General features: G+C 54.9%; 1 protein-coding gene across 2 annotated transcripts; it reads left to right on the top strand.

Moving 5' to 3' along the window:
• Nucleotides 1–212: 212 nt before the first annotated feature.
• EPHB4 (EPH receptor B4) lies at nt 213–25,649 on the top strand. Of its 2 annotated transcripts, none has more exons than XM_054496408.2 (17): nt 213–753; nt 3,459–3,529; nt 3,800–4,087; nt 5,072–5,468; nt 8,377–8,532; nt 8,783–9,115; nt 10,026–10,150; nt 11,305–11,470; nt 14,255–14,357; nt 14,560–14,624; nt 15,060–15,173; nt 15,274–15,521; nt 20,630–20,845; nt 21,642–21,791; nt 22,536–22,729; nt 22,909–23,064; nt 24,627–25,649. In XM_054496408.2, exons 1-17 carry the CDS (start codon nt 702–704, stop codon nt 24,754–24,756), a joined length of 2,964 nt encoding a protein of 987 aa, XP_054352383.1. In that variant the 5' UTR covers nt 213–701; the 3' UTR covers nt 24,757–25,649. The 2 variants fall into 2 exon arrangements, with proteins under 2 accessions (XP_054352383.1, XP_063523307.1); XM_063667237.1 differs by having other exon boundaries at nt 219–753; nt 9,972–10,150.
• Nucleotides 25,650–25,739: the final 90 nt, after the last annotated feature.

Raw genomic sequence — 25,739 nt, 5'->3', positions numbered from 1 at the left:
GTTTCTCACCCGCCGCCCCTCCCGCTTTCCCAAACTTTCTCTCAACTTCCCGACCTGCTCCACTCGGTGCCCGTCTCCGCTTCCCTCATGAATTATTCAGTAGCGTGAGCTCCAATCAGCGCGCCCGGGGCTCCCTCGCAGAGCCCCCGCGTTGGGAGAGCTGCCCCCGCCCCCCGCGCGCCCCTCCCTCCCGGGCCCGGCGCCGCCCGGTCCAGTTCCAGCGCAGCTCAGCCCCGGCCCGGCCCGCCCGGCTCCGCGCCGCAGTCTCCCTCCCTCCCGCTTCGTCTCCGCTCGGGCTCCCACCATCCCCGCCCGCGAGGAGAGCACTCGGCCCGGCGGCGCGAGCAGAGCCACTCCAGGGAGGGGGGGAGACCGCGAGCGGCCGGCTCAGCCCCCGCCACGCGGGGCGGGACCCCGAGGCCCCGGAGGGACCCCAACCCCAGCCACGTCTTGCTGCGCGCCCGCCCGGCGCGGCCACTGCCAGCACGCTCCGGGCCCGCCGCCCGCGCGCGCGGCACAGACGCGGGTCCACACTTGGCGCCGCCGCCCGGTGCCCCGCACGCCCGCATGGGCCCGCGCTGAGGGCCCCGACAGAGAGTCCTGCGCGGAGAATCAGCGTCCACCCGCCCAGGGAGAGTCAGACCTGGGGGGGCGAGGGCCCCCCAAACTCAGTTCGGATCCTACCCGAGTGAGGCGGCGCCATGGAGCTCCGGGCGCTGCTCTGCTGGGCTTCGTTGGCTGCAGCTTTGGAAGGTGAGTTTCCTGGGGGGGGGGCCCACCCCGTCACTCCTGGGACCTCCGCCCCCCCACATCTGGGCCTCGGAGTGGAGGGGCCGGCCTCTGTCTACCCCTACCCGGGCACTCCAATCCCAAACACTTTGGACCGATAGTGCTGGAACAGGAGGGGGGCGGGGAAGAGGCGCCCGACGGGTAGTGGAGTTTTCTTTTGTTTGGGAGAGAGATGGAGTCTGGCTACGACCCGGGACATTTCCCTGCCCGGGCTCCCCAAACTCTCACTGCTGATTACATACGCCCCTGGCTGCCTTTCCTTTCCTCCCTACCCCACTATTCAAAACTACTGCAAAGTTTCTGTCCCAGTCCCACCTCCCGCCCTACATGAGGGGAGGTTTCTGGAGAAGCAACAGCAGACAAGGCACAACTTTTCCTGCTAGGCCCTAAAACGACCCCCACCGCCAATTCCTTAGCGATCACACCTTGATCCTCCAATTCCAAACTCTTGCAACAGGATGGCCTCCTTTGCATTCGCACAGCAAACCCCCAAACCGCTCTCCCACCCACTGCTCCTGCCCCTCCTATAGAGTGGTTCCTTGGTTTCTACAGGCTGCACCCCATCCCTTTAAATGCGGTCTAGACCCCGGCCCCAGGTGAGTCCCGGGCTTCCCTTGAGACCTAGGAGCGGGTAGAAACTGACCTACACAGCCCCCAGGTAGAAACTGACCTACACGGCCCCCACATCGCCCTAACTAACCCAACCTATCTCCCGCCTCCTGGTCTCTCCAAGCATTTCTTTGGCCATGGATCGCTGTCCCTCCTGGTCCCCTAGAGGGGGAGCCAAGAGCCCTAGAAACTCTCCTGTGTCCCTAATCTCCTTTCAGTGAGCTGCCAACACCCCCCTTTCTCTGTCTGGTATGAAAGTGGTTATGGGGGGTAGGCTATGAGGGACTCCCGAAGGGAAGGATTCAGCGGCGTTAGAAAAACCCTCTCCCCCTGGCTAGGCAGGACTGCCCTGGGCTGAGGATCAAAGGCTAGGTGTGGGGTTGGGAGTGAGGGGAGGCTTGCCCAGCTCAGCTAAAGGAGAAGGGGGAACAAAAACCATGAACGAGGGGAAGAGGAAGGCCGAAGGGGTGGAAAAACCACGAGGACGAGGTGTGGTGAGAAGGAAAGACGCAAAGAGGAAATGGTGATTGTGACACCTATTACCTGAGTGTTTCCAAGCACCAGGCTTGTGCTGAGCGCCTTACAAATGTTAATTTCACCCATCCAGCAACGCTGAGGGTGGTGCTATTATTGCCCCCATTTTTCAGATGAGGAGGCTGGGGCTTAGTTAAGGTTAAGTAGTTTATCCAAGGCCCTGTGCCGCGAGGAATGGCGAGAAGTGGAGGCCGAAAGCAAAGGGGAGATAGTGACTGTCAGAAAGAGAAATGGAGGTGGACAGAGAGTGGAGGAGAGATAGGTGAGAGACATGCGAACTGACAGATCAAAGCGTGCTGCAGCCGAGCTGGGAAGCAGAAAGGGAGCCTGCGCTCGCTCTGGGCCGCGGACAGCCCGAGGCAGAGACAGTGTGTAAATTGGAGACAGGAAAACACTATCCCGGCTGGAACAATGGAGGGTGGAGACGGCAGCCTCTATCCACCCCCTTCCCAGAACCCGGGCATCCTGTCCCCAGCGAGCAGGGCTGTCTCTTGCCACCCATGGGGACCCTGCGCCTCTCACCTCAGGCTGGCTGGCTTCCCACCTGACCCCTGGCTGGAGGACATCATTTGGTCCCCAGGAAGAGTCTGCCTCACCCACCCTCTTTCCCTTCTCTCCTGCAGCTCCCATGGGGTGGGAGCCAGGTGTTCTGGCTCCCCTCTCCACCCTTCCCAGCGCCCGCTGCCCCCCACATTGCCTACCCCCGAGGGGATTCCTCTACCCTCCCTCCTCCACTCTCCACTACCAGGGAATGTGCAGTTTTTCCTAATCCCCCACCTTCCTCCAGTGCCTGTCCCCTCCCCCGATGATCCGAGCCAAGCCAGGTGTGTTCACCCCTCCCATTCATACCGCCCCCCAGAATCTCCTCCCCTCTGCCTTCCCGTAACCAAATCCAGATGTGAGGCCTCGGCGGGAGCCTGGGAACCCTAGCATCCCGACCTCCAATGCTTCCTGATCAGGGCACTCGTGGGGAGGGAGGTACTGGGATGGGGGCCAGGGCTATGCCCCAGGCACAGAGCACTCCCTTCAAGGAGGGAAGGACGGGGTGTTTGGTCTGAAAGCAGGGAGGGGTCTTGGACAGGGAATGAAGTTGTGGGGTAGAGAGGCCGATTCTGGGACTTAGGGGAGGAAACATGGAGGCTGAGACAAGAGGTTCCCCTCAACATACCAGCAGCCTCTGCTCGTGGGGGTGAGGACCAGGGCACGGCTCTCATTTTAACCCTTTCTGAGCTGCCGCCCCTTCTCCCCGTCCATTTTGATCTCCCTCCCTCTTCCAGGGAGGCCTAGATCTGGGGTATCCCAAGGGAGCCCCACGCCTACCAGATGTTGGGGGTGGGGTTGGCACTTAGCAAAAGAGGCCAGAAATCAGAGGCGGGTGCAGAGGGCAGGGCTTGCTCCCCTCTTGGACCCCCAACTTCTCTGGCTCAGAGCTAAGAGGATCCACCTGCCTCGGTTCCCAGGGATCTGGTGTTCCTGACCTCCCTCCCCCACCCCAAGCGCTGACTCTGTCTCTCTGTCTGTCTCAGAGACCCTGCTGAACACAAAATTGGAAACTGCGGATCTGAAGTGGGTGACGTTCCCTCAGGTGGACGGGCAGGTGAGAGCTGCACCCAGGAGCTGGAGCTCTGGAGGGAAACTGAGGGAGGAGAGGGCGTCTGTGCCGCCTGCTTTCTGCGTGCCACTCCTCTCCCCTGTCCCCCCAGATGACAGCAGCCCCAGCAGTGTCGTCTGAGCTCCTCAGAGGCGCCCTCCTCGCAGTACCAGCGGCCCCCCCTTCCTCAGTCCCTCTCACTTTATAGAATTCACCCCATGCAGCCCTCTCCCTGGCGTCTCCCCAGCCCCCTAGCTGACCTCCTTCTCTGCGCAGTGGGAGGAACTGAGCGGCCTGGATGAGGAACAGCACAGCGTGCGCACCTACGAGGTGTGTGACGTGCAGCGCGCCCCAGGCCAGGCCCACTGGCTTCGCACGGGTTGGGTCCCGCGGCGGGGCGCCGTCCACGTGTACGCCACGCTGCGCTTCACCATGCTCGAGTGCCTGTCCCTGCCTCGGGCTGGGCGCTCCTGCAAGGAGACCTTCACCGTCTTCTACTATGAGAGCGATGCGGACACGGCCACGGCCCTCACACCAGCTTGGATGGAGAACCCCTACATCAAGGTACTTAGGTGCCCCCGGGGCTCAGTCACAGCCAAGGTGGGATTCCAGCCAGCAGGCCCGTGGCCTGGAGGGCAGCCGATGTAGTTCTGAGGCCAGTCGATGTAGTTGTGAGGCCTCTGGCCTGCGCGTGGGGGGCTGGAAGCAGGAGGCTTAGGTCTGGGGAGGAAAGGGGGTGATCTTCTGGGCGGAGCAGCAGAATATATGCGGGCTGCCTGGCCCGGCCCCCAGGGAGGCCCAGGTGTCAGGCTTCTCCTCCAGTCACCTCAACCACCCTACCCCACTGTGCTCCAGCCACACTGAGTTTCTCCCATTCCCTGACTGCACCTGGCTGGTTTCCAGCTCGAGACTTTGCAGCAGTGATGTCTCCACCTGGGGGCCTCTCTGCCTCTCACACCCCTACTTGTCTTCCAAGTTCCAGCTCCGAGATCTTGCCTGTGCCGCCTTGGCTGACTCTCTCCTCCCTACAATCCTGCGTACCTGTGTCCACCTGCCTGTCTCGGCACTCATTTTACTTTATTTTTCTTTTATATCTATATTTTTAAAACGGGGTCTTCTGTGTTACCCAGGCTGGTCTCTAACTCCTGGGCTCAAGAGATTTCTCCCACCTCGGCCTCCTAAAGTGCTGGGATTACAGGCATGAGGCACTATGCCCGGCCTCATGGTACTTTATAACTTCCCTAGGATTCATTCATGGCTGTCTCCTTGACACTGAGGTCAGGGCCTGGCGTGGCGTCAGTGTCAGTAAATGTTCGTAGAACGAGTGAATAAAAAGGGGAGAGGTGCAGGCCAGAGGCTGGGCACATCGCAGGAGCTTTGCAAGGATGAATGGACTGTGGGGGCCTGCAGAAAGTGTGCCCTGGGGAAGGTGGAGGGAAGGTTCTGGAACGGGAACCAAGGAGATCCGGGAGGGTGAGCTGGGAAGAACACCACAGTCCTTCCTCAGGGAGTGGGGACAGCAGCGGTGTGCCTCCCCCGCCCCGGCAGGTGGACACGGTGGCCGCAGAGCATCTCACCCGGAAGCGCCCTGGGGCTGAGGCCACGGGGAAGGTGAATGTCAAGACGCTGCGTCTGGGACCACTCAGCAAGGCCGGCTTCTACCTGGCCTTCCAGGACCAGGGCGCCTGCATGGCCCTGCTGTCCCTGCACCTCTTCTACAAAAAGTGCGCCCAGCTGACTGTGAACCTGACCCGCTTCCCGGAGACCGTGCCTCGGGAGCTGGTCGTGCCCGTGGCCGGTAGCTGCGTGGTGGATGCCATCCCCGCCCCTGGCCCCAGCCCCAGCCTCTACTGCCGTGAGGATGGCCAGTGGGCCGAACAGCCGGTCACAGGCTGCAGCTGTGCTCCGGGGTTCGAGGCAGCCGAGGGGAACACCAAGTGCCGAGGTGAGAGCTGGAGCTTCCCCTGTGACTACTGCTCATCCAGGGGGAGAGTCCTGAACTCCACTCAGGACCCACTTAAGTTTCCATTTTGTATTGTTAGATGTTGAAATGGAGGCTTGCTCTGTCGCCTAGGCTAGAGTGCAGTGGCGCAGTCTCTGCTCAACTGCAGCCTTTGCCTCCCGGGTTCCTGTTGAAGCAGTTCTCCTGCCTCAGCCTCCTGAGTAGCTGGGACTACAGGCACACGCCTCCACGCCTGGCTAATTTTTGTATTTTTAGTAGAGACAGGATTTCACCATGTTGGCCAGGCTGGTCTCAAACTCTTGACCTTGTGATCCGCCCACCTCAGCCTGCCAAAGTGTTGGGATTACAAGCGTGAGCCACGGCACCCAGCCAAGTTTCCGTTTCAAATGCTCTTCCCTCTCCTGAGGACTCAGTTACTAGAGGGTCTGTTTTCTGAGCCCTTTCTCATTTCCAGACTTCTCTTTAACCTTGGCCAACTTCCCTGCTTTCCGAACATGGGAGGCTGGCCTGGGCTGCAGGACTGTCCTGTGGGGTGGACCTTGTTGGTGTCAGGACAAAGCCTTTAAGGTCTCCACACTTGTTCATTGTGAGTCTCTAATTTACTGATACTGAATTCTCACTTAGCCTTCTTTCTAGAGCAGGGCTTCTTACCCTTTGGTTTTCTAGAGAATCTGTGAGTTTTGTTTTGTTTTTTTTTTTTTTTAAGACAGAGTCTCACTCTATCGCCCAGGATGGAGTGCAGTGGCACGATCTCGGCTCACCGCAAGCTCCGCCTCCCGGGTTCACACCATTCTCCTGCCCCAGCCTCCCAAGTAGCTGGGACTACAGGCGCCCACCACTGCGCCTGGCTAATTTTTTGTATTTTTAGTAGAGACGGGGTTTCGCCGTGGTCTCGATCTCCTGACCTCGTGATCCACCCGCCTCAGCTTCCCAAAGTGCTGGGATTACAGGCGTGAGCCACCGCGCCCGGCAAGAATCTGTGAGCTTTGATGAAGGAAAAAAATGCCTTTTTTTTTTTTGAGACAGAGTCTTGCTCTGTCGCCCAGGCTAGCGTGTAGTGGCCTGACCTTGGCTCAGTGCAACCTCCACTTCCTGGAATCAGACAGTTCTCATGCCTCAGCCTCCAGAGTAGCTGGGACTACAGGCATGTACCACCATACTTGGCTAATTTTTGTATTTTTAGTAGAGACGGGGTTTCGCCATGTTGGCCAGGCTGGTCTCAAACTCCTGACCTCAAGTGATTTGCCCACCTCGGCCTCCCAAAGTGCTGGGATTACAGGCGTGTGTCACCACACCCAGCTGGAAAAAAAAAGGACTTTATTTTCACCTGAAATTCATTAATTTCTATTTGAAATTCCACCTGCAGTTGTAGCAGGACATGACACTTGGGCCCCATGGAAATCACAGGTAATTGCCTGGCACAGTGGTTCATGCCTGTAGTGCCAGTACTTTGAGATGCCAAGATGGGAGGATCACTTGAGCCCATGAGTTCGAGATCAGCCTGGGCGACAGAGCAAGACCGTGTCTTTAAAAAAAAAATTTTTTTTTTTTTTTTTAAAACAGAGTCTTGCTCTGTCGCCCAGGCTGGAGTGCAGTGGCGCTATCTCAGCTCACTGCAAGCTCCGCCTCCCAAGTTAACACCATTCTCCTGCCTCAGCCTCCCGAGTGGCTGGGACTACAGGCGCCCGCCACCACACCCGGCTAATTTCTTGTATTTTTAGTAGAGATGGGGTTTTCACCATGTTAGCCAGGATGGTCTTGATCTCCTGACCTCATGATCTGCCCACCTCGGCCTCCCAAAGTGCTGGGATTACAGGTGTGAGCCACCGCGCCTGGACTACAAAAAATTTCTTAAATAATTATCTGGGCGACCTGCCTGACCAACATGGAGAAACCCTGTCTCTACTAAAAATACAAAATTAGCCGGACATGGTGGCACATGCCTGTAATCCCAGCTACTTGGGAGGCTGAGGCAGGAGAATCGCTTGAACCCAGGAAGCGGAGGTTGTGGTAAGCCGAGATCACGCCACTGCACTCCAGTCTGGGAGTGCACTCCAACAAGGAGTTTCGCTCTTTTTGCCCAGGCTGGAGTGCAGTGGCGGGATCTCAGCTCACCGCAACCTCCACCTCCCAGGTTCAGGTGATTCTCCTGCTTCAGCCTCCCAAGTAGTAGCTGAGATTACAGGCATGCATCACCACACCCGGCTACTTTTGTATTTTTAGTAGAGACGGGTTTCCACCATGTTGGCCAGGCTGGTCTTGAACTCCTGACCTCAAGTGATCTGCCCGCCTTGGCCTTCTTAGGAAAAAAAAAAATCACAGGTACTTACAGGCCCATTCCAAGTGCCAAAACATTGTTTTTGCTCATGATGACTTCAGTATTACAGAGGTTAGGAGACTTGCTGCTGTATCTTAATAAAGAAACACAAATGTTGCTGTAGCCCAAACTTTTTTCCTCATGTTTTATTGCATTTCAGCTTAATTGGTTTCCCTGGTATTCCTGTGTATTTTGTGGTGTGCATTTAAAATCATAAGTTGGAGTAGAGGTCTTTCTGTGGGCTTCACCAGACTGCTGAGATCAGGGTCAAAACAGGTTAGGACCCCTTCTCTGGAGAGAGTCTCCTTTCTCCTCTAAGAGGAGAGGTTTTGAGATCTTTTGTCTGTTTTCCCACCTTAGCACTTCATCAGCCTTAAAAGCAGCTGGAATTTTTTTCTTTTTTTGGAGATGGGATCTCAGTGTGTTGCCCAGGCTGGTCTTGAACCCCTTGGCTCAAACGATCCTCCAGCCTCAGCCTCCCAAAGTGCTGGGATTCGAGGCATGAGCCACCGAGCCCACCGTGCAGATGGATGTTTTTGTGCATGCTTTTGATGAATGCTTTCTCTCTCTCAGCCTGTGCCCAGGGCACCTTCAAGCCCCTGTCAGGAGAAGGGTCCTGCCAGCCATGCCCAGCCAATAGCCATTCTAACACCATTGGATCAGCCGTCTGCCAGTGCCGCATCGGGTACTTCCGGGCACGCACAGACCCCCGGGGTGCACCCTGCACCAGTAAGTGACCAGCACCCAGGTGCAGTTCACTGGGGAGGGGTCACAGACACCTGAGGTGGACCTGACATGGCCCCCATCTTCCCTGGGCTTCTTCACTTTGTCCCTGGCATGCTGGTCCCTAGCCCGGAGGAACAGGTGGAGCCCGCTGTCTCCAAGGCAAGAGTCCAGCGTGGCTGCTGGTTCCTCCACTGCCCTCTCCCCACCACCACAGAGCAGGTCGGCCTCTGCCTGACTCCCTGGTCTCCTGCAGCCCCTCCTTCAGCTCCGCGGAGCGTGGTTTCCCGCCTGAACGGCTCCTCCCTGCACCTGGAGTGGAGTGCCCCCCTGGAGTCCGGTGGCCGAGAGGACCTCACCTACGCCCTCCGCTGCCGGGAGTGCCGACCCGGAGGCTCCTGCGTGCCCTGTGGGGGAGACCTGACTTTTGACCCCGGCCCCCGGGACCTGGTGGAGCCCTGGGTGGTGGTTCGAGGGCTACGTCCTGACTTCACCTATACCTTTGAGGTCACTGCATTGAACGGGGTATCCTCCTTAGCCACGGGGCCCATCCCATTTGAGCCTGTCAATGTCACCACCGACCGAGAGGGTAAGACTTGGGGGCTGGGGTGGCTGGTGGTCTGGCGGGAGAGATGTCACTGAGGGCCTGAAGGGGAGAGGCAGGGGCTGCGAAGTTGGGTCCCCAGGAAGTGTGAGGGGCCAAGGCTTTGGGGGCAAGAGGCAGAAAGAGGGCAATGGCTGGGTGCAGTGGCTCACTCCTGTAATCCCAGCACTTTCAGAGGCTGAGATAGGTGAATCACTTAAGCCCTGGAGTTCAAGACCAGCCTGGGTAACATAGGAAGATCTTGTCTCTACAAAAAATAAAAATATTAGCCGGGCAAGGCGGTGCGTGCCTGTGGTCCGAGCTACTCAAGAGGCTGAGGCAGGAGGATCGCTTGAGCCCAGGAGTCGGAGGCTGCAGTGAGCTATGATCGCACCGCTGCACTCCAGCCTGGGTGACAGAGCAGAGTGAGATCCTCTCTCAAAATAAATGAATAAGAAAGAGGGTGAGGAGCTCGTAAAGGTGGGCTGGAGAGTTAAGTACAGGAAGGCTCCCAGTGGGACTGGGGGCAGAGAGAAGGAATTCTCGAAACAGCCAGGGGGAAACTGAGACAAGTGTAGCCAGCAGAGGAAGTGTTGGAAAAGATAAGGGACATGGCCAGGCTGATCACAAGGTCAGGAGTTCAAGACTAGCCTGGCCAACATGTGGTGAAACCCCATCTCTACTAAAAATAAAAAAATTAGCCAGGCATGGTGGTGGGCACCCGTAATCCACTTGCGAAGCTGAACCAGAAGAATTGCTTGAACCCGGGAGGTGGAGGTTGCAGTAAGCCGAGACTGCGCCACTGCACTCCAGCCTGGGTGACAGAGCAAGACTCCGTCTCAAAAAAAAAATTTTTTTAAAGTTAAGGGACAGACCTACCACGCACAAGGGTTCCCTGTGTCTCTGCCTCTCACAGTACCTCCCGCAGTGTCTGACATCCGGGTGACACGGTCCTCACCCAGCAGCTTGAGCCTGGCCTGGGCTGTTCCCCGGGCACCCAGTGGGGCTGTGCTGGACTACGAGGTCAAATACCATGAGAAGGTGAGGCCATCCCCCAGCCCTGGGGTGGATGGGCAATGGGTTGTGCTCTCCTGGCTGGGACACCTGGGTTGCAGGCACTGGCAGGCATTTGAATTCCAGCTCTGCCATGGATTCCCTGGGCAGCCTTGGGTAAGCCCCTTAGCCTGTCTAAGCCTCAGACTCTTCATCTGTAAAATAGTTACTGTAATAGTTACCAGTGGCTGGACACAGGGGCTCAGGTCGGGCGCAGTGGCACACGCCTGTAATACCCAGCACTTTGGGAGGCTGAGGCGGGCAGAATGCTTGAGCCTAGGAGTTTGAGACCAGCCTGGGCAACATGGTGAAACTTCATATCTATAAAAAACTTAAAATGGGCCGGGTGCAGTGGCTCACGCCTGTAATCCCAGCACTTTGGGAGTCTGAGGCGGGCGGATCACGAGGTCAGGAGATCGAAACCATCCTGGCTAACACAGTGAAACCCCATCTCTACTAAAAATACAAAAAATTAGCCGGGCGCGGTGGCGGGTGCCTGTAGTCCCAGCTACTCGGGAGGCTGAGGCAGGAGAATGGCGTGAACCCAGGAGGCGGAGCTTGCAGTGAGCCGAGATAGCACCACTGCAGTCCGGCCTGGGCCAAAGAGCAAGACTCTGTCTCAAAAAAAAAACAAAAAACAAACAAAAAAATACTTAAAATGAAAAAAATTAGACTGGGCACAGTGGCTCATGCCTGTATTCCCAGCACTTTGGGAGGCTGAGGTGGGTAGAACACCTGGGGTGAAGAGTTCGAGACCAGCCTGGCCAATATGGTGAAATCCCCGTCTCTACTACAAATACCAAAATCAGCTGGGCGTGTTGGCGGGCCTCTGTAGTCCCAGGTACTCAGGAGGCTGAGGCAGGAGAATCACTTGAACCCAAGTGATTCTCGACTTGAGGTCGAGGCTGCAGTGAGTCGTGTTTGCACCATTGCATTCCAGCCTGAGAAAGTAAGACCTTGTCTTAAAAAAAGGACTGATATTATGAATACAGCACATGGCTGGCATATGTAAGTTCTCCCAAAGGCCTCACCAGTTGCAAGGCAGGCTAGTGATGGGAGTGGAGAACAAGGGAAGGAGGCAGGAAGAGCAACAGGAACTTGGGTTCTGGGGTGACGGCCACCCCCCTACCTCTCCCGGACAGGGCGCCGAGGGTCCCAGCAGCGTGCGGTTCCTGAAGACGTCAGAAAACCGGGCAGAGCTGCGGGGGCTGAAGCGAGGAGCCAGCTACCTGGTGCAGGTACGGGCGCGCTCTGAGGCCGGCTACGGGCCCTTCGGCCAGGAACATCACAGCCAGACCCAACTGGATGGTGAGCCTGGGGAAGGGGGTGAGGGTGGGGGTTGGAAAGACCCCCCAAAGTTCTGGAAAGACCCCAGGTCCCCAGAGTCCCATCATCTTTTTTTTTTTTTTTTTTTTTTTTTGAGATAGAGTCTTGCTGTGTCCCTCAGGCTGGAGTGCAGTGGCGCCATCTCCGCTCATGGCAACCTCCGCCTCCCAGGTTCAAGCCATGCTCCTGCCTCAGCCTTCCAAGTAGCTGGGATTACAGGCGCCTGCCACCGCACCTGGCCGATTTTTTGTATTTTTAGTAGAGACAGGGTTTCACCATGTTGGCCAGGCTGGTCTCGAACTCCTGACCTTGTGATTCACCTGCCTCGGCCTCCCAAAGTGCTGGGATTACAGGCATGAGCCACTGCACCCGGCCAAAGTCCTGTCTTCATGTCCTTCTTCCTGTGGATCACATGGAATGCCCTAGAGAGGAGAGAATGTAAGATGTCGAAACCAAAACCAACAGCTGAGTTTCATGAAGTCTGGCCTGCTTCACTCTGTACCCCCAGGCTGGAGAGCAGTTGCACGATCAAAGCTCACTGCACAGCCAGGCACAGTGGTTCACCCTGTAATCTCAGCACTTTGGGAGGCTGAAGCTGGAGGATCACTTGAGGTCAGGAGTTCAAGACCAGTCTGGCCAGCATGGTGAAACCACATGTCTACTAAAAATACAGAAGTTAGCTGAGCGTGGTGGTGCACACCTGTAATCCCAGCTACTCGGGAGGCCGAGGCAGGAGAATTGCTTGAACCTGGGAGGTGAAGGTTGCAGTGAGCTGAGATTGTGCCACTGCACTCCAGCCTGGGCAACAAAGCAAGACTCTGTCTCAAAAAAAAAAGCTCACCGCAGGCTTGTCGTTTAGCAACAACCTGGCCCCTGAGCTCCCCATTCCCCATCCAACAAAATGAGAATATCATGAAGCTTCCTGCAGGGCTTTGAGGATTGGAGGTAACAGGTTATTTTTAATATGCTAGGCCAGTGGCTTTCTTTTTTCTTTTTTTTTTTTCTGAGATGGAGTCTCGCTCTGTCGCCCAGGCTGGAGTGTAGTGGCGCGATCTCTGCTCACTGCAAGCTCCGCCTCCCGGGTTCACACCATTCTCCTGCCTCAGCCTCCCGCATAGCTGGAACTACAGGCGCCCGCCACTACGCCCGGCTAATTTTTTGTATTTCTAGTAGAGACAGGGTTTCACCATGTTAGCCAGGATGGTCTCAACCTCCTGACCTCGTGATCCGCCCACCTCGGCCTCCCAAAGTGCTGGGATTACAGGAGTGAGCCACCGCACCCGGCCTCTTTCTTTAACATTTTTTTTTTTTTTTTTTTTTTTTTTTGAGACGGAGTCTCACTCTGTCGCCCAGGCCGGAGTGCGGTGGCGCGATCTCGGCTCACCGCAAGCTCCACCTCCTGGTTTCGATCTCCTGACCTCCTGATCCACCCGCCTGGGCTTCCCGAAGTGCTGGGACTACTGGCGTGAGCCACCATGGCCCGCCTAACTTTTTTTCTTTTTTTTAAGAGACGGGGTCTTTTTATCACCCAGGCTGGAGTGCGGTGGCACCATCATAGTTCACTGCAGCCTGCAACTCCCGAGCTCAACCAATCCTTCCACCTCGGCCTCCCAAGTAGCTGGGACTGCAGGCGTGAGCCACCATGCCCGGCTAATTTTTTTTGGTATTTTTTTAAAGACAGGGTTTCACCATGTTTCCCAGGCTGGTCTCAAACTCCTGAGCTCAGGCAATCCGCCCACCTCAGCCTCCCGAAGTGCTGTAATTACAGGCATGAGCCCCTGGACCTGGCCTGTTTTTTGTTTTTGTTTTGGACACACGATTTTGTTCTGTCACCCAGGCTGGAATGTAATAGTCTGATCATAGTGCATTGCAGCCTCAAACTCCTGGGCTCAAGCGATCCTCCCACCTCAGCCTCCTGAGTAGCTGGGACCACAACGTGCTCACCACCATGCTTGGCTAGTTATTTTTTGATAGAGATGGGGTCTTGCTATGTTTCCCAGACTGGTCTTGAACACCTGGCTTCAAACAATCCTCCTACCTCAGCATCTCAAAGTGCTGGGATTAACAGGCGTGAGCCACTGCTCCTGGCCAATATTTCATTTCGTTTTACGGAGACGTAATAATCAGTTGTATGGAAATAGCTGATTTTGTTTATTATTGTGTCTTGGTGAACATTTCAGTTGTTTCCACTTTTTGGATAAAAACCTGAAAATGTTTCACCTTTAGAACATTTCATTGAATGGAGAACCACATCAAAACCACTCTGGCGGCTGGGCATGCCCAGGCTGGTTTGAGACCAGCCTGGCCAACCTGGTGAAACCCCATCTCTACTAAAAATACACAAATTAGCCGAGCATGGTGGTACACACCTGTAATCCCAGCTACTCGGGAGGCTGAGGCAGGAGAATTGCAGAACCCGGGAGGCAGAGATTGCAGTGAGCTGAGATTGCACCACTGCACTCCAGCCTGGGCGACAGAGTGAAACTGTGTCTCAAGAAAACAAACAAAAAACTACTCTGGCAGTAAAAAGATTTCGAAACTTCCTCCCTTGCCCTGAGGGACTTCAGAGGAGCCTGCTGGCCCCTGGGGGACAGTTTGAAACCCACTGTTTGTTCCCTGACCTTGCCTGCTTGTGTCCTCTCCCTCCACCTGTCCCCTGTACTGGGGACCTGTTCTCAGGAGATCACAGTTCATTGCTCAAAGCCAGGGCTGGGACTTCCTACAGGACCATCAGTTTCTCCTGATCAGCAGCCTTTCCTTCCGCAGAGAGCGAGGGCTGGCGGGAGCAGCTGGCCCTGATTGCGGGCACGGCAGTCGTGGGTGTGGTCCTGGTCCTGGTGGTCATTGTGGTCGCGGTTCTCTGCCTCAGGTAAGGGCTCTGACACCCAGAGGCCCCTGGAAGCCCTCAGTTGATGGCCACCTGCCTGGGTGCTACAGGACAAGCCTTTCTGGCTGCTCCCAGCCTCTTTTTACTTGAAATCTTCTCCAATCCCTGCTCTCCTTCTTTCGCTGTGTGCCTCATAAAGATGTGTGACTCAGTTTACCTTTTGTTCCTTTCCCATTTTCTACAGGAAGCAGAGCAGTGGGAGAGAAGCAGAATATTCGGACAAACACGGACAGTATCTCATCGGGCACGGTGGGTTGCCCTAATTTGATGGGAATAGGGGCTTGGGGCCGGGTGCGGTGGCCCCTATCTATAATCCCAGCACTTTGGGAGGCAGAGGTGAGCAGATCACTTGAGGTCAGGAGTTCAAGACCAGCCTGGCCAACATGTTGAAACTCCATCTCTATAAAAAATACAACAGTTAGCCAGGCATGGTGGTGGGCACCTGTAATCCCAGCTACTCAGGAGGCTGAGGCAGGAGAATCACTTTAACCCGGGAGGCGGAGATTGCAGTGAGCCAAGATCGCGCTGCTGCACTCCAGGCCTGGGTGACAGAGCGAGACTCCATCTCAGGAAAAAAAAAAAAAAACCACGGAGATAGGGACTTGGGGCCAAGAGCTATGAGCCGAGCCTCTGAGTCCAGTGGGAGTTAATTCCTGGCTGACGGGGCCCTGCCTGATTTCTCAGGTACTAAGGTCTACATCGACCCCTTCACTTATGAAGACCCTAATGAGGCTGTGAGGGAATTTGCAAAAGAGATCGATGTCTCCTACGTCAAGATTGAAGAGGTGATTGGTGCAGGTGAGAGCTGAAGGCTGCCGGGGCACCTGGGAACGAAGCGGGGGTGGGCAGGGCCACACCGGGACGGGAGAGCTGATGACCTCCGCGTCCTTGTTTGAAGGTGAGTTTGGCGAGGTGTGCCGGGGGCGACTCAAGGCCCCGGGGAAGAAGGAGAGCTGTGTGGCAATCAAGACCCTGAAGGGTGGCTACACGGAGCGGCAGCGGCGCGAGTTCCTGAGCGAGGCCTCCATCATGGGCCAGTTCGAGCACCCCAATATCATCCGCCTGGAGGGTGTGGTCACCAACAGCATGCCCGTCATGATTCTCACAGAGTTTATGGAGAACGGCGCCCTGGACTCCTTCCTGCGGGTGAGCACCCTCCCTGGCTTCTGCGGCCACCCAGAGTTCCCACTTACACCCAGAGGCCACTTAGGTTAAGAAGCCAGGACAGACAGTGGGTCCCAGGTCACCTCCTCCAGCCTTTTCCTCTTGGGCTAAGCCCTGGTCCTCTGCCTTTTTTTTTTTTAAGACAGAGCCTCACTCTGTCGCCCAGGCTGGAGTGCAGTGGCGCAATCTTGGCTCATGCCGTCTCCACCTCCAGGGTTCAAGCGATTCTCCTGCCTCAGTCTCCCAAGTAGCTGGTACTATAGGCATGCACCACCATGCTGACTAATTTTTGTATTTTTAGTAGACACAGGGTTTCACCATGTAGGCCAGGCTGGTATCAAACTCCTGACCTCAAGTGATCTCCCCACTTCAGCCTCCCAAAGTGCTGGTATTACAGGTGTGAGGCACCACGCCTGGCTGGCCCTCTGCCTTTAATTTTCCCTCTGGGAAAGGCTGGGCTCCTGGGACCTTCCTTTCCCACTGCCCCATACAGCTGAAGGTTGTCATTCCTTCTTTTTTTTTTAATTTTGTTTTAATTGAATTTTTTTTTTTTTTTGAGATGGAGTTTCACTCTTGTTGCCCAGGCTGGAGTGCAATGGCAAGATCTCAGCTCACCGCAACCTCCGCCTCCCAGGTTCAAGCGATTCTCCTGCCTCAGCCTCCCCAGTAGCTGGGATTATAGGCATGTGCCACCACGCTTGGCTAATTTTGTATTTTCAGTAGAGACGGGGGTTTCTCCATGTTGGTCAGACTGGTCTCGAACTCCCGACCTCGGGTGATCCACCTGCCTCGGCCTCCCAAAGTGCTGGGATTACAGGCATGAGCCACCGCGCCCGACCAATTTTTTTTTTTTTTTAAGACAGAGTCTTACTCTGTCCTCCAGGCTGGAATGCAGTGGTGCATTCATAGCTCACTGCAGCCTTGACCTCCTGGGCTCAAGTGATCCTCCCACCTCAGCCTCCTGAGTAGCTGGAACTACACTCATGTACCTTTTTGTAGAGACAGGATCTCGATAGGTTACCCAGGCTGGTCTGAAACTCCTGGCCTCAAGCGAGCCTCCCTCCTCAGCCTCCCACAGCACTGGGATTGCAGGCATGAGCCACTGTGCCTGGCCTGTCATTCCTTCTTCTGACAAATATTTACTGAGTGCTTTCTACGCACCGGTCATCCTCCCAGTCCCCGGGAATAAAGCTATGCACACAGGAATAAAGCTATGCACACAGCAAACTGGATTTCTGCTCCTGGGGAGCAGACGGTCTGATGCGGCAGTGGGGACTGAAAATTAGCAAGTAAATAGACGGGCTTTTTAAAAAGCAAACAAATCATTTCAAATGTGAAAAAAAGCAAACGGGGGTCCTTCATGCAAATGTGGCTAGAGAGGAAAGGGAACTGCTTACTTTATTTGGTCACTTTACCAGATTTTACTGACTTTTTTTTTTTTTAACTTTATTAGGCTTTTTTTTTTCCTTGAGATGGAGTCTCCGTCTGTCACCCAGGCTGGAGTGCAATGGTGCGTTCTTGGCTCACCGCAACGTCCACCTCCTGGGTTCAAGTGATTCTCCTGCCTCAGCCTCCTGAGTAGCTTGGAATTACAGGCATGCGCCTCCATACCCGGCTGATGTTTGTATTTTTAGTAGAGACGTGGTTTCATCATGTTGCCCAGGCTGGTCTTGAACTCCTGGGCTCAAGTGATCCACCCATCTCAGCCCCTCAAAGTGCTGGGATTACAGGCATGAGCCACCATGCCTGGCCTAGGCATCTTTTTAAAAAAATCAAAACATTTTTCTATGTAGCAAAATAACATTGCATTGAACAGAGTTATAGCGATTCCCTAGCGTCATTGAATACCCAGATGATTTTCACGTTTCTCTAGTTGTTCCAAAGATGTCCTTCAATGCTGCTTTATTCCAACCAGGATCCAGTTCAGGAGCGGGCATTGTACCTGGTTATTATATATATTTTACTTATTTATTTATTTTAGAAACAAGGTCTCACCCTGTCGCCCAGTTTAGAGTGCAGTGGTGCAATCATAGCTCACTGCAGCCTCCAAACTCCTTGGCTCGGGTGATCCTCCTGCCTCAGCCTCCTGGGTAGCTGGAACTACAGGTGCACGGCTAATTTTTAAATTTTTTGTGGAGATGGGGTCTCGCTCTGTTGCCCAGGCTGGTCTCAAACTCCTGGACTCAAGCGATCCTCCCTCCTTAACCTCCCAAAGTGCTGGGATTACAGGTATGAGCCACCACACCTGCTGATTATTATATTTTCAAGCCTCTCTAAATCTTGAGCAGTTCCTTATGATGACACTGACACACTGAAGGGTTGGGTCCCTTGTCCGCCTGAATGTCTTGTTTTCTGGACTTATGAAATTCTTCTTGTGGGATCATTTAGCTTGTCTCTCTGTATTTCCTGTAAGAGAAGCTTTATCTGATGTGGGGTTTTTTTGGTTTTGTTTGTTTGTTTGTTTTTTGAGATGGAGTCCTGCTGTCGCCCGGGCTGGAGTGCAGTGGCATAATCTCGGCTCACTGCAACCTCCACCTCCTGGGTTCAAGAGATTCTTCTGCCTCAGCCTCCTGAGTAGCTGGGACTACAGGCAAGTGCCACCATGCCCAGCTAATTTTTGTATTTTTAGTGGAAACAGGGTTTCACCATATTGGCCAGGATGGTCTCGAACTTCTGACCTCGTGATCTGCCCACCACCTCGGCCTCCCAAAGTGCTGGGATTACAGGCATGAGCCACCAGGCCCGGCTAATTTTTGTATTTTTAGTAGAGACAGGGCTTCGCCATGTTGGCCAGGCTGATCTGAAACCCCTGGCCTCAAGCCATCCACCCTCCTTGGCCTCCCAAAGTGCTGGGATTAAACACGTGAGCCACCGTGCCTGGTCGAAGAGACAGAAAGGGTCTTAAAGGTGCAGTGGCACACACCTGTAATCCCAGCACTTTGGGAAGCCGAGGCTGGTGGATCACTCGAGGCCAGGAGTTAGAGATCACCCTGGGCAACATGGTGAAACCCTGTCTCTACAAAAGATACAAAAATGTGCAGAGCATGATGGCGCATATTTGTAGTCCCAGCTACTCGGGAGGCTGAGGCGGGAGGATCATTTAAGCCTGGGAGATTGAGGCTGTAGTGAGCCATCATTGTGCTACTGCATTCCAGCCTGGGCGATCCCATCTCTTAAAAAGAGAGAGAGATGGGAAGGCACAGGTGAACCTGGTGAACAGAGGAGAGATGGTAGACCCTGCATTGGGCAGTGTGACGGGAACCCACTGGAGGGCTTTGGCAGGAGAGTAGTTTAAGAGGATCCCGGCTGGGCACGGTGGCTCACACCTGTAATCCCAGCACTTTGGGAGGCCAAGGCAGGTGGATCACTTGAGGTCAGGAGTTCGAGACCAGCCTGGCCGACATGGTGAAACCCTGTCTCTACTAAAAATACAAAAATTAGCCAGGCATGGTGGTGCACCCCTGTAATCTCAGCTACTCAGGAGACTTAAGACAGGAGAATCGCTTGAACTCAGGAGGCGGAGGTTGCAGTGAGCCGAGATAACGCCACTTTACTCCAGCCTGGGCAACAGAGCGAGACTACATCTCAAAATAAATAAATAAAAAGACCTCTTTGCTGGGTGCTGGGGAGCAAGAGCAGGAGCTGGGAGAGGCCTGCAGCAGAAGCCTGTTGCCAGCATCCAGGCCGTGGGGTGAAGGGAAGGGTTTGAATTTGGGACATGTCTTGGAAGCATCACCACCAGCACTTGCTGATGGATTGGAAGTGGCTGGTGAAGGAGAAAAGGGGCTCGCAGGAAACTCTGAGGTCTATACCCTGGCCGTCAGCAAGTGGTGGTGTTGCCACGAACTGAGCAGGCAGTAGGGCAGGTGCAGGTCTGGAGGATGGATTCAAAATTCCGTTTTTGGACTCTATGTCCCTGGTTCTGTAGGGCTGCAGACGGTCTCCCAAATCTTAGCTGAACCCAGAAGATGGGATTTGTTTACTGTCTGTGACTTGTTGGTTTCCCTGGTGAGAGCGAACTCTTTAAAGGTCAAGGTTGGGCTCCAGACCTTCGTTTTTGCACTGATCATTGGTCATACTGCAGTTCCTCACTGTTCTCTTTCAAATCCACACACAGCTAGTCCAAGAGGGCTGAACAGTTTTGTGGTTGGATCAGCACCAATGTATCTCCACCTGTAGACAGGTCGCTCAGGTGACTTATGCCTGTAATCCCGGCACCTCGGGAGGCCAAGGTGGGAAGATTGCTTGAGGCCAGGGGTTGGAGACAAGCCTGGGAAACACAGTGAGACCCCATCTCTACCAAAAAAAAACCCTTTGTTTTAATTAGCCAGTTGCAGTGGTGTGGACCTGTAGTCCCAGCTACTAAGGAGGCTGAGGCAGAAGGATCGTTTGAGCCCAGGAGTTTAAGGCTGCGGTGAACCAAGATCGTGCCCCTGCACTCCAACCTGGGAGAAAGAAAGAGACCTTGTCTCTAAAAAACAGAAAAGCATTTGTTGAGTATTTCCTGGGTATAAAGCAGTGTACCAGGTTAAATGGAAGGAAAAGTTGAAATAATATTTCAAATTATCATCTGATTGGGAGAGACTGAATGCTTACCATTGAAGCAGGAACCATTGTAAGCAATGTGATACCGTAGCAAGAGCTGAGAAAACTTGGGAGGAAGACTCACTTGAGGGAGTAGGGGGGCTTGCCCTACAGGTGAGTTGCGAGGTGGGTCTGGAAGTGACAGATACAGTTTAGGAAGTGGACAGGAGGCTGGGTGCGGTGACTCAACACCTGTAATCCCAGTGCTTTGGGAGACCCAGGTGGAAGGATCGCTTCAGGCCAGGAGTGGGCAACATAGTGGGAACCTATCTCTACTAAAAAGTAAAAAATTATCCAGGCATAGTGGCACATGCCTATTGTTCCAGCTACTCAAGAGGCTTGCCTGAGCCCCCCAGAGGTTGAGGCTGCAGTGAGCTATGATGGCACCACTGCACTCCAGCCTGGGCGACAGAACAAGACCCTGTCTCTAAAAAAAAAGATGTAGATGGGAGGGGGAACGGTGGGTGGGCTGTCCTCACCAAGCCCCCACCCCATCTGCTCTCCAGCTAAACGACGGACAATTCACGGTCATCCAGCTCGTGGGCATGCTGCGGGGCATCGCCTCGGGCATGCGGTACCTTGCCGAGATGAGCTACGTCCACCGAGACCTGGCTGCTCGCAACATCCTAGTCAACAGCAACCTCGTCTGCAAAGTGTCTGACTTTGGCCTTTCCCGATTCCTGGAGGAGAACTCTTCCGATCCCACCTACACAAGCTCCCTGGTAATGCTGGGGACCAGGGGTGTGAGCTTCTTAGGGCCAGGTGGGGAGGGCAGGTTGGAAAGGTGGGAGGCTGAGGGTTTGGCAGCCCTGCTCCAGGGAGAGGATACAGGAGCAGGCTGTGGGTGGGAGGACAGTCAGCTCCAGGAAGCTGACTTCCAGATATCTAGGAAAATAACAGTTGGATAACCTGGGCAACGTAGCAAGACCCCATCTCTACAAAAAAATTAAAAGATTAGCCAGGCGCAGTGGCATGCACCTGTAGTCCCAGCTATTTGGGAGGTTGAGGCAGGAGGATTGTTTAAGCCCAGGAGTTGGAGGCTGCAGTGAGCTATGAATGTGCCACTGTACTGTGGCCTGGGCGAGAGAGCAAGACCCTGTCTCAAAAGAAAGAACAGTGGCCAGGTGTGGTGGCTCACGCCTGTAAATCCAGCACTTTGGGAGGCTGAGGCGGGAGGATCGCCTGAGGTCAGGAGTTCGAGACCAGCCTGGCCAACATGGGGAAACCCTGTCGCTACTCAAAATACAAAATTAGCTGAGAGTGGTGGTACACACCTGTAATCCAAGCTACTCGGGAGGCTGAGGTAGGAGAACCAGTTGAACCCGAGAGGCGGAGTTTCAGTGAGCCAAGATCGCACCACTGCACTCCAACCTGGGCAAACAGAGTTGGAGAGTAGGAGGCTTGGGGCCTGAGCTAGGGGAAAAAAGCAGAGGTGGGTGGGGGACTGGGGGGCAGTGTGCTGGGTCTGGTGAGTCCCTCAGTGAGTCCCCCAGCTCACCTTTTCTCCTCCTTCTGCAGGGAGGAAAGATTCCCATCCGATGGACCGCCCCGGAGGCCATTGCCTTCCGGAAGTTCACTTCCGCCAGTGATGCCTGGAGTTATGGGATTGTGATGTGGGAGGTGATGTCATTTGGGGAGAGGCCGTACTGGGACATGAGCAATCAGGACGTAAGTGTCCCGTGGTCGTACCAAGCTTTCCTTGAGTGTTCTCTCACTGGGATTTGGGGTGAAGGGTGGGTTCCCAGAGAGTCATCACTGCTGGGTTCTTGAGACCATGCAGATGACAAAAAGAATTGATCTTTGTATCAAAGAGTTGAGATGCAGGGCCAGGCCTGGTGGCTCACGCCTGTAATCCCAGCACTTTGGGAGGCCAAGGTGGGCAGATCACCTAAAGTCAAGAGTTCAAGACCAGCCTGGCCAACATGGTGAAACCCCATCTCTAAAAAAATACAAAAAATTAGCCGAGCATGATGGCGGGTGCCTGTAATCCCAGCTACTCAGGAGGCTGAGACAGGATAATTGCTTGAACCCAGGAACAGAGGTTGCAGTGAGCTGAGATCACGCCATTACATTCCAGCCTGGGCAACTGAGCGAGACTCTGTCTTAATAAATAAATAAATAAATAAATAAATAAATAAATAAAAGAGTTGGGTACAGCATATTTGGGTCGCAGAAGGATGCAGAGATGGAGGGCAGCGTTGGGAGGTAACATGTCTGTATCATAGCCCAAGAGCTGCTGGGGCCTTCAGCCACAGAGAGCTTCAACTCCGGCTAGGAGGATTCCTGGATCTGTTATTTTTTGGGGGGCTGTGGCTCCTATCCTACCATCTTCCAAGTCACCATTTCCTGGGCCTCTTAGCATCTTTGCTTTTCCTGGACAGCCTCACCCAGAGCTTCTTCCCCTCTTTCCAGGTCATCAATGCCATTGAACAGGACTATCGGCTGCCCCCACCCCCAGACTGTCCCACCTCCCTCCACCAGCTCATGCTGGACTGTTGGCAGAAAGACCGGAATGCCCGGCCCCGCTTCCCCCAGGTGGTCAGCGCCCTGGACAAGATGATCCGGAACCCCGCCAGCCTCAAAATCGTGGCCCGGGAGAATGGCGGGTGAGGACTGCAGAGAATGGGCCCTTCTTCCCGCTCTCTGTCCCCACTCCTTGCCCAGAAGTGTCCGTTCATTAGTGTTGGGTGGCAGGGCCTCTGTCCCCCTCTCCAAGGCTGGGCTCCACCTCCTCGCCCGGACCTGGGCCTGGTACTCAGCATTCCTCCCCATCCTTGCCCACCAGGGCCTCACACCCTCTCCTGGACCAGCGGCAGCCTCACTACTCAGCTTTTGGCTCTGTGGGCGAGTGGCTTCGGGCCATCAAGATGGGAAGATACGAAGAAAGTTTCGCAGCCGCTGGCTTTGGCTCCTTCGAGCTGGTCAGCCAGATCTCTGCCGAGTAAGTAGTGTCAGGAGCTGGAGTGGGGCGGGGAGAGCAGGGCAGCTGGGGTCAGGCCCACGGGGTCTGCAGGGGCTTTTGGGGTCAGCTTCGGGTGCCAATGCTGTCTTCTCGCACTGCACTCATGCCATGCCTAGAAGGGCCCCAGAGGAGCAGTCACAGCCCCATGGAGCCGAGGACCCAAGAACTCTTTGGGGCCAGCCTGCCCGCCTCACCTCCTCCTGCCATCACGGCCCTGGGCCATCACCCTTCCGCCTCTCACTTCCTAGCTATCTTTGTGCATCTATCTGCATTCCAGGCCCAGCTCTCACAGTAACAATGTGTCAACTGGGTTCTCTTTTTCACCCATAAAAGAAGATTGGGCTAGGTTTTGGAGATCCTCTTCAGCTTTTATGTGAAATGGTTTTGATTCCTCGCCTCCCAAAGGCTGCGTATCCCCACTTGGCCTTTGTCTGCTACTCCCCCTTTCTGCCTTCCCATTTCTCTCCCAAGATCTCCTCTCACCCCAGGTTGAATAACAGAAATAGAAGGAATAGAAATCTGAAGGCTGGGCACGGTGGCTCATGCCTGTAATGCCAGCACTTTGGGAGGCCGAGGCGGGTGGATCACTTGAGGTCAGGAGTTCGAGACCATTGTGGACAAATTGGTGAAACCTTATGTCTACTAAAAATACAAAAATTAGCTGGGCATGGTGGTGCGTGCCTGTAATACCAGCTACTCAGGAGGCTGAGGCAGGAGAATCACTTGAACCCGGGAGGTGGAGGTTGCAGTGAGCCGAGATTGCACCACTCTACTCCAGCCTGGATGACAGAGTGAAACTTCATCTCAGAAAAAAAAAAAAAAAAAGAAATGTGAAGGCCAGGTGGTGGCTCATGCCTGTAATCCCAGCACTTTGGGAGGCTGAGGTGGACTGATTGCTTGAGCCCAGGAGTTTGAGAGCAGCCTGGCCCAACATAGCAAAACCCCATCTCTACAAAACAAAAATAAAAAATTTAGCTGGGCATGGTGGTGCGTGCCTATGGTCCCAGCTACTCAGGAGGGTAGAGCCAGAGGGTCTCAGGCCAGTCTGCCCCTGCCCCTCGGGGCCTGGGCACATCCCTCCCTAATTCTTCCCAGCCTCTCTCTGACCCAGGGGGCCTCCCCTCCCTTTTTTCCCCTTATCTCAGCCTCCAGCCATCAGCAACCTCCTCTTCCTCTCCACCCAGCTCTTCCTCTCCCACTTCGGCCTTTTCTTTCTCACGTCTCCATTTCCCTCTACGGCAATCTGTGCGGCCTCTTCCCCCAGTCTCATTTTGCGGGCTTTTCTCTCTTTTCCTTCCTTCCCTGGCACCCAAGCCAAAGGCCCCGCCTCTGGCCTCCAGCCCTGCCCTCTTCTGCGGCTGCACAGAAGGATGGCTGCCCGGCTCCTAAAACTGCCCGGCAACTGTTGACATCGGTTCTCCCTCCCCCACTGGCTTTTCTGATTGGCTCACAATCCTGAGGCAGGACTGGCTCAGGAGCCAAGCGAGGACAGCGGCTACAGGGACCCTAGGGTCTCACCGAGCTCTCCTTTCCTTCTACAGGGACCTGCTCCGAATCGGAGTCACTCTGGCGGGACACCAGAAGAAAATCTTGGCCAGTGTCCAGCACATGAAGTCCCAGTCCAAGCCGGGAACCCCGGGTGGGACAGGAGGACCGGCCCCGCAGTACTGACCTGCAGGAACTCCCCACCCCAGGGACACCGCCTCCCCATCTTTCTGGGGCAGAGTGGAGACTCACAGAGGCCCCCAGCCCTGTAACCCATTGGATTGCACTTTGAGCCCGTGGGGTGGGGAGTTGGCAATTTGGAGAGACAGGATTTGGGGGTTCTGCCATAATAGGAGGCGAAAATCACCCCTCAGCCCCCTCGGGGAACTCCAGACCAAGGGTGAGGGCGCCTTTCCCTCGGGACTGGGTGTGACCAGAGGAAAAGGAAGCGCCTATCATCTTCCAGCCTCCCCAGGTGCCCCCCCTCACCTTGATGGGTGCATTCCCACAGACCAAAGAGAGTGTGACTCCCTTGCCAGCTCTGGAATGGGGGGCTGTCCCAGGGGGCAAGAAGGGGTGTCAGGGCCCAGTGACAAAATCATTGGGGTTTGTAGTCCCAACTTGCTGCTGTCATCACCAAACTCAATCATTTTTTCCCTTGTAAATGCCCCTCCCCCAGCTGCTGCCTTCATATTGAAGGTTTTTGAGTTTTGTTTTTGGTCTTCATTTTTCTCCCCATTCCCTTTTTGTTTTTTCGTTTTGTTTTTCTACCGTCCTTGTCATAACTTTGTGTTGGAGGGAACCTGTTTCACTATGGCCTCCTTTGCCCAAGTTGAAACAGGGGCCCATCATCGTGTCTGTTTCCAGAACAGTGCCTTGGTCATCCCACATCCCTGGACCTCGCCTGGGACCCCCAAGCTGTGTCCCATGAAGGGGTGTGGGGTGAGGTAGTGAAAGGGGCGGTAGGTGGTGGTGGAACCCAGAAACGGATGCCGGTGCTTGGAGGGGTTCTTAAATTATATTTAAAAAAGTAACTTTTTGTATAAATAAAAGAAAATGGGACATGTCCCAGCTCCAGGGGTGATGGGAGTGATGGACTAGATTTCTAAGGAGAGTGGGGCTGGGTAGGGAGGGCTTTGTGGCTGACCGAAAGGTGTCAGGGGTCTGGA

This window comes from Pongo pygmaeus, chromosome 6, assembly GCF_028885625.2.
Source record: "Pongo pygmaeus isolate AG05252 chromosome 6, NHGRI_mPonPyg2-v2.0_pri, whole genome shotgun sequence".
Taxonomy (NCBI): Eukaryota; Metazoa; Chordata; class Mammalia; order Primates; family Hominidae; genus Pongo; species Pongo pygmaeus.
Note: the sequence above shows the minus strand (reverse complement) of the source record. Positions and strands in the feature narration are given on the sequence as shown.

What these genes read in the sequence shown, in the direction of transcription:
- EPHB4 (XM_063667237.1), top strand. Translation starts at nt 702, where the DNA reads ATGGAGCTCCGGGCGCTGCTCTGCTGGGCTTCGTTGGCTGCAGCTTTG. An exon ending in GTTGGCTGCAGCTTTGGAAG is followed by an intron (nt 754 to 3,458) that starts GTGAGTTTCCTG and finishes TGTCTGTCTCAG; the next exon opens with AGACCCTGCTGAACACAAAA. An exon ending in TGTCACCACCGACCGAGAGG is followed by an intron (nt 9,116 to 9,971) that starts GTAAGACTTGGG and finishes ATTTTTTTAAAG; the next exon opens with TTAAGGGACAGACCTACCAC.